The sequence below is a fragment of the Perca fluviatilis genome, chromosome 4 (assembly GCF_010015445.1).
Source record: "Perca fluviatilis chromosome 4, GENO_Pfluv_1.0, whole genome shotgun sequence".
Taxonomy (NCBI): Eukaryota; Metazoa; Chordata; class Actinopteri; order Perciformes; family Percidae; genus Perca; species Perca fluviatilis.
Window position 1 is genome coordinate 32536064 of NC_053115.1, and position 17542 is coordinate 32553605.

The 17542-nt window shown below is 41.8% G+C and overlaps 1 protein-coding gene across 1 annotated transcript in view; it reads right to left on the reverse strand.

Moving 5' to 3' along the window:
* chd6 (chromodomain helicase DNA binding protein 6) overlaps window positions 1-17542 on the reverse strand; it is a 167259-nt gene that overhangs the window by 79797 nt on the left and 69920 nt on the right. The window contains exon 3 of the mRNA XM_039797126.1: window positions 5060-5689. Coding sequence (XP_039653060.1) covers window positions 5060-5689 — 630 coding nt within the window. The remainder of the gene's footprint in view (window positions 1-5059; window positions 5690-17542) is intronic.

Consider the following 17542-nt stretch of genomic DNA (forward strand, 5'->3'; position numbering starts at 1 on the left):
TCTTTAAACCAATCACAATCGTCATGGGCGGTGCTAAGCTCCGCACGGTGCCGCTGTAGATTAGTCGTGCGAGAGAAAACTCAGATTGGACAGATAGTCTAGCTAGCTGTCTGGATTTACCCTGCAGAGATCTGAGGAGCAGTTAACCATAGTCCTCACAAATCCACCGCAGTTTAACTGACATCGGCGAAAAAAAAGACACGCATCCGGCGGAATTTCCTGCGGCACCGGAGCAATCCCAGAAGTGGAAAGTCAAGGACATAGACTAGTTAGGAGCCAAAATTGAATAGCGATGACATTTGGATTCATTGCACAGCCCTACCAATAATTGTTGAGAGCTTTGACACCAAACCTCAAGGCAATCATGAGCTTCATCCTCTGGAAACCATGGAAACCAGTCTGTACCAAATGTCACTGCAATCAATCTGGTGGATGTACAGATATTGCTGCTGGCGCTAGAGAAAAAGTCAGTGGATGACCTAAGTAATTAAGATTCATAATGGCATCCAGATAGCCGATTTAGAATTGCTGTTGCTCTGGCTAACAGGCGCCAGGTGGCCAATTCTGCTAGCAGTTGTTGAGCTTGCTGGCTTAAAGGGATACGCCACCGTTTGTTGAAATAGGGCTTATCACGGTCTCCCCTAGCTGTAGATAGGTGGGCCAACGCATTTTTTGTGCATGCATTGTTTTATTCCGGTGCAACACCGGCAGCGCCGCCGCTAGTTAGCTTAGCGTAGTGAATGGAATCCTATGTTGCCGTTTAGCATGTTCTGAGTAAAAGTGAGCCAACAAAAGACAAAAAAACAACCTAATTACATGCACTGAGACAAAAAATGCGTTGGCCCACTTATCTACAGCCAGGGTAGACCGTGATAAGCCCTATTTCAACAAACGGTGGCGTATTCCTTTAAGAGACAGGGGACATGAGACCGGCTGAAAGGTGGAAAGTGACATTATGAATGAAAACATTTTCAAAAGTCCTATAAAACTCCATTGTGGAAATAAGAATGAGGGAGAGTTGAGTTTCAGTCATTTCTTAAATAGTCTCACTAATTGTTTTCCACAATATATTCCTGTGATAAAGTTTCATTTCATTTTCAGTTTCAATTTCATAATTATTTATCTAATATTGAACACTCTGGGGAAGATGAAAAAATGTTGCTTACTATGCAAACCTGATCCTTCCCTCGCTATCGCGTATGAAAGAGAACTTTGACCATGTATTTTCACCTTGGCATACTTATCAGCACTTCATTAAAGCTTTTGGATGACGCATTGCATCCATAATTCATATATTCATTCAATAATGTTACATGTTTTAAAGACATTCAGTATCATCTCGGCTCAAGATGAGGAGTGGTGTCTTCGAGCATGCCTTGCTGCAATTTTTGATTGAAAAAAAAAATCTATTTTTCAGCTTTAAAAGAATGCTAATACATTCACACACACACACACACACACACACACACACACACACACACACACACACACACACACACACACACACACACACACACACACACACACACACACACACACACACACAGCCTTAATTAAATCCAACAATCACATTATAATAAGAATCATTTGTACCAACATGTCTGATCATGATTTAGGGATGTTTAAGAATAGAATAGTTATCATCTGTGCCTTCCAATTAGTGTTGAAATGTGAACACACACACACACACACACACACACACACACACACACACACACACACATACACACACAAACACACACACACACACCATTGACATAATGCATGCCCTAGCCCCTTACCCTAACCTTAACCATCACAACTAAATACCTAACCTTAACCCTTAACCTCACCCTAACCATAACCTAATTCTAACCCTAATCCTAAAACCAAGTCTTAACCCTCAAACAGCCCTTTAATGTTGTGGGGTCCAGCTTTTTGGCCGCACAAGTATACTGTATTCCCTGTTTTTGGACCCCACTAACGTAGTTAAACGAGAACACACACACACACACACACACACACACACACACACACACACACACACACACACACACACACACACACACACACACACACACACACACACACACTAAGTCAGTTTGAATTAGATGTACCAAAGATCCAAATGTAGCAGAGGTTCTTCCTGAGGCCTGTACTACGGCACAAGATTTGGGGTTACCGGGGTAACTTCAGGTTCAACCCAGGGTTTTTTGTATCACGACGGTGGGTCACTTGTTACCGGGTTAAATCGCCGTGGTAATTTATGATGAACACATAACCTGGTCGAGGGCAGGTTATGTTGGAAATCAGAGATCAACCGGTGTTAAAGCACCGCCTACTGACCAATCAATACTCCATTGATATTGCGTCACCGTTCTTAGAAAATCAGGTGGAGCTCAGTGCGGAGAGAGAGAGAGAGAGAGAGAGAGAGAGAGAGAGAGAGAGAGAGAGAGCGAGAGAGAGAGAGAGAGAAAGAGAGAGAGAGAAAGAGAGAGAGATGCGCTCATAAAAGTTAAACCATTTACAGAGAGACAAAGCCGTTGACATTCCCTGATGGGTATCTTTATGAAAGATACAGATTTTAAGCGGAGGGAATAACGTATCTTTGTCAGCTTCTTGAGCCGTATGTTGCCGAATGCGACACATCGGTTAGAATTATGTTTTTATTTTTATTTATTTGCTCCCACAGTCACTTAACTGCCAGGGTTGCAACTGAAAGAATACAGGCTAGAGCACAACAGTTTATGGAATGCCTAGGTGTAATTATGCTCAGATCTTGTTGTGCCTGACTGATGAGGAAGTGATATTGATATTGAAGTCTTTGAAATTACACATTTACAGCATCAGCAATTATTTGCCAGCTTTCCTTTCTTGGATAGGAAGCAATGAAATGATTTTTGCCTGTATTACGTGTCTGTTCTTCATATTTCAGTAGGATTATCGTTTGTTCTTCTTGTGTAAAATATGCGGCTCTGGTAGACTTGTCCATGTTTGCGATTGGTCGTGCTGTGCAAACACGGCCTCTTTTATGTGGACGTGCTCCTCGCTGGATTGGGAAACCCTGAGTTGATTGGACTAGTTGTTAACCACCGTCGTGTCACAGGTTATGCGGGACCGCGGCTGTTCGGTTTGGTGAAGCCGGGTAACGGAAATAAATCCAGGGCATGTTGATCTGGATTTGTATTACAGGCCTCTGGTTTCGGGGCATTTGAGGCGACAACAAACATTGTTAGTGTCATATGACAGAAGTAATCTGGCTGTATTTAAAAAATAATTTAATAACCATTTTCAGTCATTCAGATTTTTCCTCTAACAGGACATTTCAACTGCTTTTTTCTCAAGTTAGAGGGAGAAATAGAATGGATAAATATATCCAGGATATCACAACAGAGCTTTAAAAAGGTGCAGTAGGTAAGACTTATACAACTAACTTTCTGTCATATTTGCCCTATGTTCCAGTAGAACTACATGAAGCAGGTCATTTAAATCAAATTTTTTGGCTAAGTCCTGGATCTTCACAATCCTACCTACAGCACCTTTAACTTTAAAAAACTGTTGATCATTATTTTCATCATTGTTGGTTTGTTTTTTTTATTAATGGATTAATTGCGTATTCTACAAAATGTCAGTGAAAAATGTCCATCACAGTACCCCAGACCAAGAGCCCAGGACCCAGAGATATGCAATATACAAGGTTACAAAACAGAGAAAAGCAGGAAGTCCTCACATCTCAGAATAGTGAGCCGGTGAATATTTGTCATTTTGTGCTTCATAAAGGACAAACAATTTATACATTCAGATTGCTGTCAATGTTTCTACTGTACCAATCGACTAATCGATTCATCGGCTACTTGTCTAAACACAGCCCCAAATATATAAACTCTGTGTTCAAATGACAGTGGTGGAAGAAGTATTCAGATCCTTTACTGAAGTAATAAATACCGCACTGGAAAGTAAAAGCCCTGCATTGAAAATGTTATGGAAAAGCATGTATGTATCATCAGGAATATGTACTTAAAGTATCAAAAGTAAAAAGTACTCAATGCAGAAAAATTTTAGAAACTGGAAACGATCCAAACAGTTCTATTAATTAACTAAGTGTTAAATCAGCTAATCATTTCAGCTGGACCTGTAGGCCTAGATATTGTTGGGTGGTTTAATTGATATTAAAACATTGTATTTTATAAACTACATGTGTTTAGTAACTAAAGCTGTCAGATGAATGTAGTGGTGTAAAAAGTCCAATATTTCTCTCTGAAATGTAGCGGAGTAGAGGTAGAAAGTGGCATGAAAAGAAAAGACTCAAGTAAAGTAAAAGTACCTCAACATTTGCACTTAAGTACAGTACTGGAGTAAATGTACTTAGTTACATTCCACCACTATTAAATAAACAGAACATCCTGCCTCCTTCCACTCCACACAAACACAGACTTCACTCTGGGGCTGCACAGCATGAGGAAAATACCTAATTGTAGGGCTGCTCGATTATGGAAAAAAAATATAATCACGATTATTTCAGTCAATATTGAAATCACGATAATTTAACACGATAACTCGTTGACTTGTGGAAAGATGTTGTCATTATTGAACTTAAAAAACAGTAAAAAAAACTGTGAAATTTGCCTCAATACTTGTCCTATTTAAACTGTATTTATTTCCCATTCAGAACACAAGAGAAAATAACAAAACGTAATGAGCTAAATAATTGTTTTTCTCGATTTTTCTGTTTTTGTTATCATTGGGAGCCAAAATCATAATCACGATTAAATTTCGATTAATTGCACAGCCCTAGCTAATTGCGATAGGATTCACGGTATTGGAAGGAATGATCATTTTTGTATCATTATTCGGATTTTCATTTCTTTTTTGAACTATAATGATTATAGTGCTGATTTTTGCAAAGATGTTATTCTTTAGTCTGTAGGACAGGATTTGTAGACTAGGACGTCTCGGCAGCACCACGATACTTCACTCATGGACACATATTTTGTGCGAGTCAGATATTGCACTAGTCCATATTGTGATTTCAATAAAACTGCGATTAATTATGCAGCCCTACTCCACTCTCACTGCGTACCTTGATTGGGGGGAACAGGAGGTAGGACTTTGATCTTGGGTTTCCTTCCTCTTTTGCCGGGCACTTTAACAGGCAGCTGAGCTGGTCCGGGGGCCACTGTGGCCCCGGGTGCTTTCCCCACCGCCACGTTCTTCAGCTCCGCCCCCTTGGTCCTGCCCTTCTTTCGCTCCCTGGGCTCCTTCCTCAGCGTGACCACCGTCGTCGTCGCCACCTTCTCCTCCTTTCGTTTCTTTGGTTTGCTGCTTTCCCTTTCCTCCGCCTCCACTCCTCCTTTCTCCCGTTCTCTCTTGTCCTTTTTCTTCCGTTTCTTCTTAACCCTGCCTCCTCCTCCTCCTCCTCCTCCTCCATCGTCCTCCTCGCTCAGAGAGGAAGGAGGTCTCGCGGCTCCTCCGGAGTGCTTAGTGGCGGGGGCCCCAGCCGCCCCGGCGCAGTGATTGGGCGCCGCCGTGCTGCCCACGGGGGTGAGGAGGCGGAGCTTGTCCTTGGGGCCCAGGACCAGGTGGCCCCGCGGGATCGTGGGAACTGTGGTTTGTGCGTGACTCTTTTGGTCCGAGGCAGAGAGGAGGAGGAGGCGGAGGCTGCAGCGGCGGAGGCCGGAGGTGGCGTATGCTTCAGGACACCAGTGAACATCTGAAAAACAGAAATGCGTTGTAAATTAAAAGAGCCCCTATTACGCTCCTTTTCAGCGTCATATTTGTACTCATGGGGTCTACCAGAATAGGTTTGATGTTCAAAAAGATATAATGCTTCTCATACTGCCCATTGCTGCAGTGCGCTCGATACTCGATTGAATCATAGCTCACTTTAAAGTGGACGAGGAGGCAACAGGGCGCCAAAAAAGAGCCGGATGGGTGGAAGCTGTTAGCTAACAGGAAGTCACAGAAACGCTCACATACTGTTAGGTCCGATTCTGATTTAATAAAAATGTTATCAGACCCATATATCAGCTTGTACACAGTCTCCTGTTTTTATTATGACAGAGTAGCTGTCAGAATGCTCTCCATGTGATCTGGTGCTGATGTTAACAAAACAACAGACTGTAGATCACATGTGTCAAACTCAAGGCCCGCGGGCCACGTTCTGATCCGGCCCGCTGATCAATCTAGGTTCACAATATATTTTGGGCCACCTAGTTGTGCGCCAAAACCAAAAACATGGGAAACTGTTTTTCAACTTGCAGTTACGTGACACTCAAAGCAGAATTTGGCAAATTTGCCGACTTTGAAAGTCAGAAATTCCCCCCCCAGAAGAAGCAGAGAGTTTGCATATTCAGACTGTGAAAGAGCTTGTTGCGAGTCAGCTGTGTGGTAGCCTACTTAGAAAATGTAATCATCGTTTTTGCTGGATTTGGTAAATTCTATGATGATTTTGGAACTTTTTTGCTAATTTTTTCAGGGCTTTATGTGGACCAAACTGTAAGTGAGAAGACTATATGAGGCATGCAATAATTAAGTCAAAGATATTTTACTTTTTCGATGAAAAAAAAGCATGTAAAACTATACATGATTCTCGCTTTCCAGTGTGGCCCTTAGTGACATTGAGTTTGACACCCCTGCTGTAGATGATCCGTAATCTGAACGGACTTAGTCTCTCTGACTTCTAAACGTCACTATCAGACACACACACACATTTTAAAATCAGACAAATAGCAATTCAAATCCCTCCAATTCAAAAACAATACAGAATTCATATAAAACCTCATCGTGTTGAGTCGATTCTGAACCAATCAGCTGTTAGGATCAGCTGAGAGCCAGGCGTCTCCCAGCATGCACTGGGTCTTGCAGTCGTTGGAAAACAACCGCGTCGGCTGGCTCTAAAACCCGCGGACGCCTTGATCTCGTCAGGTTGTCGCTGCCCGCGTGACGTCAGAGCAAGTCGGGATCGAGTCAGGACACAAATCTAACCGGCGTGCATTGGGCGGCGATCGCCACTGTGATCCATTCTGCGCAGGCCTGGCTCATCTCGAACGAGCCTACTCTATTCGAGCTCTCGGCCCGCCTTCCTGAAAAGCCCAGTCTGCACTGATTGGTCAGCTGGCCCACTCTGTTGTGAATGGTCAACCAAATTCAAATAAGCCACTGGGCGGGCTGTGCTTGCTCAGGCAGCAAGCCCAGTGGCTTATTTGAATTTGGTTGACCATATGAGAAGGCAAATATGGTCACTTTTCTGTAAAACAGCTGCTAAAGTTTGAAGCTGGTTGGCATACCAACTCAACATTTATTTTGTTGTTACTTGTTAATAGCGTAACTGTTATTTGTTAAATTATTGTAGTTGTGCGTTAGGTGACTTAGGTTTACTTATTATATAGTTAAGTACTTTAAAACGTTAATATATTGTTAATTTAAATCATTTTCAATAAAAAAAAAAAAAACTCCATAAAAAGCCTTTCTTTTATGTCATTTTTCAGTTTTTCAAGAATCGGTTTAGGAATCGGAATCGTTTTAAAAGTACCGGTTTGGCATCGGAATTGTAAAAATCCAAACGGTGCCCAACCCTAGTGGCATCACTGACTGAGGAATTTCAAACAGGAATATGGGGGAGGCGTTTTCAGGAATTTAACAAAAAGTGCTGTCTGTGGGAGAGAAAGCTCCATTTGGAGTGCAATCTGTTTTATATTTTTGTACTTTATACATCTATTACATACACAAGAAATTATATAACCCACTAAAAGACAGGAAAAATCCCAAAAAGCATAATAGGGGTTCTTTAAATTTACCATTATCATACTGCCGTCATTCACTAATTCATTCTCGCTAGCTCTACTTTCCCATTTCTTTTTCCGATAGATGTTAAGCTACTGCCAATGAACACTTCCTGCACAGAAGTTTCACAATAAAAGCTTTCCAGCAGCTAAAAAAAGGGCAAAACCCCTCTCTTCCCTGGACGCCGAAACATCTGCAGAAAGTGATGAGTTTCGCTGAGAGTGGTTTAACACGGATCAAAAAGAAATAAAGGCGGCAAAGCACAAGTGAATATAATTAGCAAATTAAAACAGCATGTCTGTTAAAGAGAGAAACTCAAAAGCAACAGAGTGCCGAGTAGAACATGACTCTATTGTTGGACTAATGGAATCAATGCTGTGGAAATGTATGATATACAAGCAATTCCCACCCCTTTGATTAACTACAGGCTTTCATTTGCTTGTACTGTCTATTATTTCAATACTAGATTTTATTTGAGAATTAACAGTACTATTATGATTATTATTTGTATTCAACAATGGATTCAATCTCCATGTGTTATATGAAAAAGGGTCGCTCAAAGTGACAAACACAGAAAATTATAACCCAACTCTTCGGTTCCCTTCAGCTTTATTATGGAGCTTATAGCATCTTTCAGTTAATTGTTTTTAGTTTTTTTTTCTGTTTTAATTCGCTCTCATCTCTCTCCTCAACCTTGTTTTCAGCAGCAGCAAGCAAGGCCTGAAATTAACACCCAGCCACGCACCAAATGCAGGTGAAAACTGTCTGTCTACCTGCCACACTGGCGGGTAGCCAATGAGAATTGAGCAATTCATTAGTTGTGTCCCTAGTTTTTTTGCCAATGTTGTTCTTTCACATTTCAACCAAGTCGGCCATTTCCTTGGATTTAAGCTAAAAAAAAAAAAAAAAGTGCCAGCACATTACTGGGGTTGAAGAGGCCGGCTGAAACAAGCAACCGACAAAAAGATGAGGACGATTCAAAGAAAAGTCAAAGAAGAGGTTTTGATACCAAGAGGACAGTTGGCGACAACGGCAAGGTTCTATGTGGCTGATCTACGACAGCAGTACGGAGCAAATGTACTGCAGCGACGGTTGTGTGTACCGCTCAGACAAAACAAAGTTAAAGTATTTTGTAATCGGGACTAAAAGCTTAATTAGAACTAGGAGTCATTGAAGAAAACATTGGCTGATAAAAAGCCTGTGTGGCTAGTGGATTTTAAAAAGTTAACTTCAGGCCATGCTCGAGATCAGTAAATTTAGTGAGAAAATGGACAGAAATTGGAAGAGAAGGATAAAGAGGAGAAGGAAAGGGGTGAAAAAGGAAGAATTGATGATTTTTTTTTTTTTTTTTTTTTTTAAAAAGGTCCCATGGCATGAACATTTGACTTTATGAGGTTTTTTAACATTAATGTGAGTTCCCCCAGCCTGCCTATGGTCCCCAACAGTGGAAATGGTGATAGGTGTAAACCGAGCCCTGGGTATCCTGCTCTGCCTTTGAGAAAATGAAAGCTCAGATGGGCCGATCTGGAATCTTTTAAGATTACCTCCCCTTTCTCTGCTTTGCCCGCCCAGAGAATTTGGCCCACCCATGAAATAGAGACATCATGGCTTTCAAACAAGCAAAGCGGCAGTTGGTCAAGGCCACACCCCCACCCTCCACCTTGCCCCCCCCTTCTCCTCCTCAATAGCTACAGACACAGAAATGGCACATACTAAGGAAAGCTCATTGTGGGACTGGCTCTAGTGGCTGTAATTCTGCACCAAGGCTGAATTTCGGTAAAGAGACTTCAGATACAGTATTAGGGGTAGGGGTGGGGGGAAAAATCGATACAGCATAGTATCGCGATATTTTTCGTGGCAATACTGTATCGATACACAGATGCCAAGTATCGATCTTTTATGATATATGTGTTGGTCAGTCTGTCTGCTTGACAATCCCATTTTGCAGCAATAAAATTGAAGTGAGATGAACAAACAGAGAAATGTATCTTTTTAGATAAAACAGATGTTGACAAAATTGTACTTTGGGGACATAATTTGAAATTGGGAAAAATTTGAAGTTGGAAAAAAGGTAGTACATTGCAATATATCGCAGAATATTGCAATATGTTTAAAATCGCAATAATATCGTATCGTGACATAGGTATCGTGATGATATCGTAACGTGAGGCCTCTGGTGATTCCCACCCCTAATTAGGGGACCACTAAAGCCTATATAAAAGAGACTTCAGATACAGTATTAGGGGACCACTAAGGTCTATATAAAAGAGACTTCAGATACAGTATTAGGGGACCACTAAGGCCTATATAAAGAGACTTCAGATACAGTATTAGGGGACCACTGAAGTTAGCTAAAGAGACTACAGTATTAGGGGACCACTGGGGTCTATATAAAAGAGACTTCAGATACAGTATTAGGGGACCACTAAGGCTATATAAAAGAGACTGCAGATACAGTATTAGGGGACCACTGAGGTCTATATAAAAGAGACTTCAGATACAGTATTAGGGGACCACTGAGGTCTATATAAAAGAGACTTCAGATACAGTATTAGGGGACCACTGAGGTCTATATAAAAGACTTCAGATACAGTATTAGGGGACCACTAAGGTCTATATAAAAGAGACTTCAGATACAGTATTAGAGGACCACTAAGGTCTATATAAAAGACACTTCAGATACAGTATTAGGGGACCACTAAGGCCTATATAAAAGAGACTTCAGATACAGTATTAGGGGACCGCTAAGGCCTATATAAAAGACACTTCAGATACAGTATTAGGGGACCACTAAGGTCTATATAAAAGACACTTCAGATACAGTATTAGGGGACCACTAAGGCCTATATAAAAGAGACTTCAGATACAGTATTAGGGGACCGCTAAGGCCTATATAAAAGACACTTCAGATACAGTATTAGGGGACCACTAAGGCCTATATAAAAGAGACTTCAGATACAGTATTAGGGGACCGCTAAGGCCTATATAAAAGCATCCAAGAGCACCATGTCATGGGACCTTTAAGGTTATTTTTTGGGCATTTCTAGGCCTGTATTTTTATAGGACAGCTGAAGACATGAAAGGGGAGAGAGAGGGGGAATGACATGCAGCAAAGGGCCGCAGGTCAGAGTCGAACGCTGTGTCGAGGAGTAAACCTCTATATATGGGCACGAGCTCTACCAGGTGAGCTACCCAGGCACCCAAGAATTGATGATTTAATGAATCACAGACCCCAAACAGTGAAACATGGTGAAGGGGTAGACTCACAGAAACCATGCGTGCCCATCACTCTGGGCACGTGCTGTTTGGTGTGTGAATCACGCTGTGACTAAAGATTTAGTATGCACAATATTCTCCCATCAACCCCAGGGTGTTACAGCTGTTAAAAACAGACTCAACTCTCAAAATCAAACTGCCAATAAGCTCATTCGCAGTCATTAAGTCGTTTCCTGTATATCCGTAGTTTATTTTGAAAGAAATATAGACTCTTTATGAGCCATTTCTGTGTAAAAAAAAAAAAAGGGGCCACACACATCTTGCGTAAAAAAATATAAATAGAAGACTGTCCTATTTTTACGCTTGTAGAGAGGCTCCGCAGTGCATACGCACCACTTGTGCTGTCATGCCTGGTGTCGCCAGTTTCATTCATTTTAGTGGGAGCGTAGCGTTGGAGCATCCGCTCTGCATACGTTACGCGTGCAATGTAGCCGGCCCGTAAGTGTGTGCTGGTTGTGGCTGATGATTCCACACCTCCTCCCCTCACAGCAGAGCAAACACCGCAGAAGGACTGGGGTTTTACATCCACGCTGCTACCCTGTGACTGGGCTCAAAGTGGTTTACATGGCAGTCCAGTAAAAGGAGAGGCCTCCAGCAGCTGCAAAATAAAGCCCTCAGGGGAGGTAAGAATAGAGATTACTGCCCCTGCTCAGTATGCTCTTGTTCTTTTATCTATTCCCAAAAAATAAAAATAAATAAATTAAAAAAAAACTGAAACATGAAACGTATCACTTCCTGTATACCAGAGACATTTTCCCAGAAAAAGCTCAGCGCTTAGAATACTAAATGTTGTTGTTGAAACCTTTAGACCGGAGCGCTTTCTTAGGTTTAATGTAAGGGGGGGCCCCCAAAGTTAACGTTTAAATTAATATATATATATATATATATATATATATATATATATATAAAAACACAAGTCCAACATATTATTAGCAAAGATAAATCATTTTTTATTGTGTGATTTGTTTTTAAATGTACACAACATTGATGACAGGCTTCTGGCCTGTAGTTAAGGTAAGCCATCCACAGATACAGTCACTGCTACGTGTATGTTTAACATTAAAACAGGATGTATTACTATATGAATGTCAATAAATATGATTTTAATAGTATTATATGCACCATAAAAAAGGTATGTGTAAAGGCTCCAGGCCACCCTACACTTTATTGTAGGCCCACAATCTTTTTCCTTTTTTTTTTTTACAATATACTGTATGCAGTAAAGAGTCCCTGCTCTGTCTCTCTTTCAGCTGAGGGGTCCTTGGCCTAAAAAAGGTTGAAGAGCCCTGCTTTAGACAGCAGTGAACACCATGAATGTCAACTGTGTCATACTGTTCTGAGGCCAGTCTTTACACATCAGCATTAATCACAGGACGACTGCCCCATGTTATATCACACTACAGCTGAGCATTACCCTTCACATGAGCACACATGACAAATGAAAAAGTGCACTCGCAACTTCATACGGTAGTCGTAGGCCTCTTCCTACATTTCTTCCTATTTTTCGTCCATGCGGGAACACCAGTAGCTCTAAGATGCTTCTGCCCGCTTTGATATAAAAGCCTAAAAAGTCCAAAAGGATCATCACACGATGGCATCCAAAGTCCTGGAGATGCTGCTTGTATATTTGAGATAAATATACTTATATATGATATTTTCTCAATTAATCGATAGGTCTATAAAATGTCAGAAAATGGTGAAAAAAATGTGGATCAGTGTTTCCCAAAGCCCAAAATGACATCCTCAAAGGTCTTTATTTGTCCACAACTCAAAGATATTCAGTTTACTGTCACAGAGGAGTGAAGACACTAGAAAGTTTTCACATTTAACAAGCTGCAATCAGAGAATTTTGACATTTTTTCATAAAAAAGGACTCAAACCGATTGATTATCAAAATAGCTGGCGATTAATTTAATAGCTGACAACTAATTGATTCATCTTTGCAGCTCGACTTTAAATGATCCATCATTTAAAGGATGAACGAACTCCATTTAAGCGTGTAGTTTTCCTCTATGATCCACAAAGGCCCCATGGTAGGCTGAGGTTCTGGGCAGTCGGTGACATCACTGTTTCCACCACCCTCCTCCTGAAACCACAGAATCCAAACCTCCATTCCCCTGAACTCATCATCAGCGGCACAGCGCTCTTCCACTCTCAAATGCTCAAACGCTTGCTCTACTGCTGCCTCACCATTGCGGAAAGTCCTGCAGTAGTACTCAGGGATTTCCCCTGCTATTACAAGGCTTAGGCGCAGCACCCAAGCTGTTTGGGGCAGCACCTAAGCCGAAAAAATGTAAATGTCAATGTGAGCATCAAAACTAACTAAATGACTTTCCTCAGATCTTATGATTGTAGTTGGTCCCCAGTGGACTTCTTTTGCAAGTTTTGTCTTTACGCTTTTTGAGTGTTATTTATGAATTGGCTGCTCTTGCTTTTCCAACGTTTTAGTGGTCCAAAATGATGTGAAATGGCATTTTTATTTAAAAAAAAAAAAAATTCCTGAGGGAGGACGCCTTGATCCCCTGCCAAATACGTGCACCTTAGTCTTCCACAAACCTATGACGTCCGGTGATGGATTTCCACCATGGCCACGTCTGTAACACTAATGGAGGACAGGGAATGCCAGTTTCTTCTTAGCCATCCTCAGATTTTTAGACCAGACTGTCAGCCCAAAGACATTTAGGTGAGAAGCAGAGCGTAAGTGCTAGATATTAGGTGCTAGATATTATAATAAGGCTCCTGTGTCTGCATAAACACTTGCAACCATGAATATTTATGACCAGTAGGTGGACCTCAGGGTCAGTGTAGCATGTGGGCAAATAGTACGATCCATTTAAATCCAAAATGCAGCAAAGCTTCAATATCCATTGGTGGCTTTTTGTCACAAAGACCAAAAATGTGATTCCACAAAGGTTAAATAAAGCTCGTTATGAATTCTGTAGCATAGCGTTTGAACCATTGCATTAACTGGTATACCGCGGCCTACATGGATACATACCTACAATAGATTGCAGTAGCACATTACTAAAATGCACTACTCCCGCACTGTCACAGGCACTTAGTCAGATCCAACGCCCCCTGTTGAGTCCTGACTCTACTCGATGTTTGTGATGCTTCACTAACAATTGGAGTCAGAAGTCTATACCAGGGGTCTTCAACAATTTTTAAGCCAAGGACCCCTTAACTGAAAGGGAGAGGGACCCCCCTACTACAGATTGTATAAAACTAAGTTGCATATTAAACTGGGCCTACAATAACATGTAGGGCGGCCTTAAAGCGTGTTTTACAGTAACCGCAGCCCAGCTGGTGCGCGCATATGTGACGTCATGAAATAGACGTAACAATCTATACCTGCGCTGGTGGTCGCGACACTAGTTGCAGTCTTCTCCTGAACAGAGGTGGCGCTAATGAGCAAAGGCTACCAACGTTGCTCTTTCTACGGACTAGAAGAAGAAGAAAAAGGTAAACAACGGCAGAACTGGCAGCAGCATTGCCGTCAATGCTTCGATTTGATTGGATGACCTATTTCGTTGGATCAAGCCTGTCATTCACCATAAAAGAGCTCATCTTAACCCAGTAAGTTTACAAGACAGACTTGCAGTCACTCTGAGAGTCTTTGTGTCCGGTTGTCGGCGAACTCGTTCAGGCCTTCTATTTCCGCTGTGTGGCGTGCCGCTGAAAAAAATAGAGCCGTGCGGTATACGACCTCTGCTCGCGCGCCATAAATCGGACGCACCAGCAGGATATTTAGTCATTTTGACATCACGATGGCGCGCGCCACCTTGGATGCGGCTAGTATAATTCACCTTTAAGCCTTTATACATTTTTTTTTTGCATAGAATACTAAACTATTGAAATAATAATTGTTGGCATCTTGTCGCACAGTGAATCTTTAGGATGAACTGTATCTGTGGATGGCCAACTTAGTGACTACCTTACCTATAGGCCAGTAAGCCTATCATCATAAAAACACTTATTATTGGCTAATAATATAATAATGAATATTGATTTGAATTTTTGAAAAAAACTTAATAATTTGGTGCAACTTAGCATCTTAAATGTCATAGCAGCAGGGGGTCTGTGGTGAGAGGTTTGTCCACATCCCTCATTGTTAACTTTATAGGTCATTAATGGGTTTAATTATTTATGTCACAAAGCCAGTTTTTCTCTCCAGTGGTTTTTGTAATCTAATTAATGCCTGTGCTTTGTAATTATTTCATCTCTCTGTTTGGGCACTGTTGAATTAGTTAGGCTGAATTAACTAAAGACTGCAGCACTGACCGTAACGACTCCATTAAACTGCATTATGGAATCAAACTCCAAGGTGAGAACATTCTGCGCACACTTTCCTCTACACATATGAATGAGAGTGTGTGTATAATGAACCCTGGTTTGATAATGAATAATAATGTGCTACCTGATTGATCCCTGCAGGGAAATTGTCTCAGCTTCGCTGCACCACGGGAAGGTCAGAGCACAGGGTCAGCTATTACACATCACGCAGGAAGTGGTGTGGAACCACTTGTGGTGTGGCGTGTACAACACTTCAGTATGGCATGGTTTGTTTGTCGACTGTCTGTCTGTTTGCCCAGACCAAAAAACTGGAAAGGCAATCATAATGTCGGAACAACCTCCCAACTAATCTAAAACATCCCAGGGTTTCCCAAGCAAAAATCGGCCTTGTTTTCAACGCCATTACCAAGCAAGTACAAGTACGAACAGGGCAGTAATTAGTCACCTCTGCTGGAGAAAGTATAAAAAAACCATGGATGTAACAAACAAAACCTGGGTACAGCGTTTGAGGCGGAGCCCCGTTTCTTCCTATGAGAGTTGCTCAGTGGCGCATGAAGCCAAAAAACTACAACTTCCTGGAATAAAATAAGCCGGATGACCGGCGCTGCTTCCTCACTATGGGGCCCGTAGACCTCTGCCAGCTACGTCCGGTTTAGCCCTCCGGTAACTTGAATGGGGATAAAAATGATTTAATCGTGCAGTTCTTCTAGACTTTCTAAATGTTATAGGACCGAATGGATGACATTCTGATAGTGAAACAAGTAATTTCTCGGGGGTGGGGGGTTGTGACAAGTATCCACTGATTGACAGACGTCTCTTTCGCCATCAAAGTGTATGGAAGTGTTTATGGGCCAGAGGGCATCACATGACGGACACAGGATTTGTAATTCCACCGTTTGGCCGCCACGTCAGATTGGCTTCAAAGCCCGGCGCACTTCCTGAGGGCCTGATAATAATAAAAAAAACCTGTGGCTATCTTTCCCGTAATAAAAAAATACTATCTGCATTTGTGATATCACATTATGAAACCTAAATTAAAATTAACTCCAGGACCACAGCATCTACCATGGGAAGAAAAGAAACTGCCACTGATAGAGTAACAATCAAACCATGAGCCAAACTATCAATATTTGAAGCCAATCAATGCTGGACGAGCACCGAGTTTCAGGAAGAACTGAGGGGAATGTGCCTTTCTCCCCCAGCTGAAGGTGGTATCGAGGACAGGGGGAGTCAATAAGCTGCGTGTGCCAGTGAATCCGACTGTCAGCTGCCGGCAGCTTCGCTCGATTTACATGCTGATGGTGATGGACACTTGGCTACCAAAGAGTGTCTTCTGGTGCGAGCTACTGAACACAAGCCCCACTAAATCCACTCGACATTAAAAAGGCCATGTTAATGTTTGCGTTGGTAATGTCAGGCTTACAGTGATCACTTGCTCATACTTGTTTGGTTATGTGTTTGTTTGTTTGCAGATTATGGGATGCATCTGCACAGTGCTCTGCAGGACTACCGACCTGTAACAGTTAGCTGCAGTTGTGTGGCTAGGATTTCTAAATGGACAGACAGAAGAGGAACTCACACAGCGGTGGGAAATGACAAGTGTTACATGAGGTTCATGATGCAAGACACCATATCTGAAGAATTTCTCGCGCTATCTTGCAGCTGCACATACCAATATCTTAGCACTTGATGTATCATACTCACGCTCTCTACTTGTGCATCAATACAGCAACGCGCATCACCATCGGAGGGGAAAACTGTAGCCGCCGCAATATGCAACTAAGGGTTAAATGCTGATGAAGTGCATGTAGCTAGCAAAAAAAAAAAAAAAAAACACGTCAGATTTGAGCACGTCAAATGATTATTTTAGCATCCTTTGTCTAAAGGTCTACCAGAGAGGATAAGTTAGCTGTTAGTAAGCTAATGTTAGCTATGTGTTAGCAAGCTAAGGCACTGAACATAAAACTGCACAGCTTTCTGATTGAGCCACATTCCACTGTAACACAAGTTGCAGTTGAGTAACTACTAGTCCCATGCGAATAGGGCTTTAGAGTTAGATTCATAAGAAAGTTAGAAAAAGGCGTCCAATGCAGTTGTAGGCATTGTATACTGACTATAGCCCTATTCGCACAGGATTAGTATCATCTGGGGACTTTGTATGATTTAGAACCCCCACACACACACACACACACACACACACACACACACACAC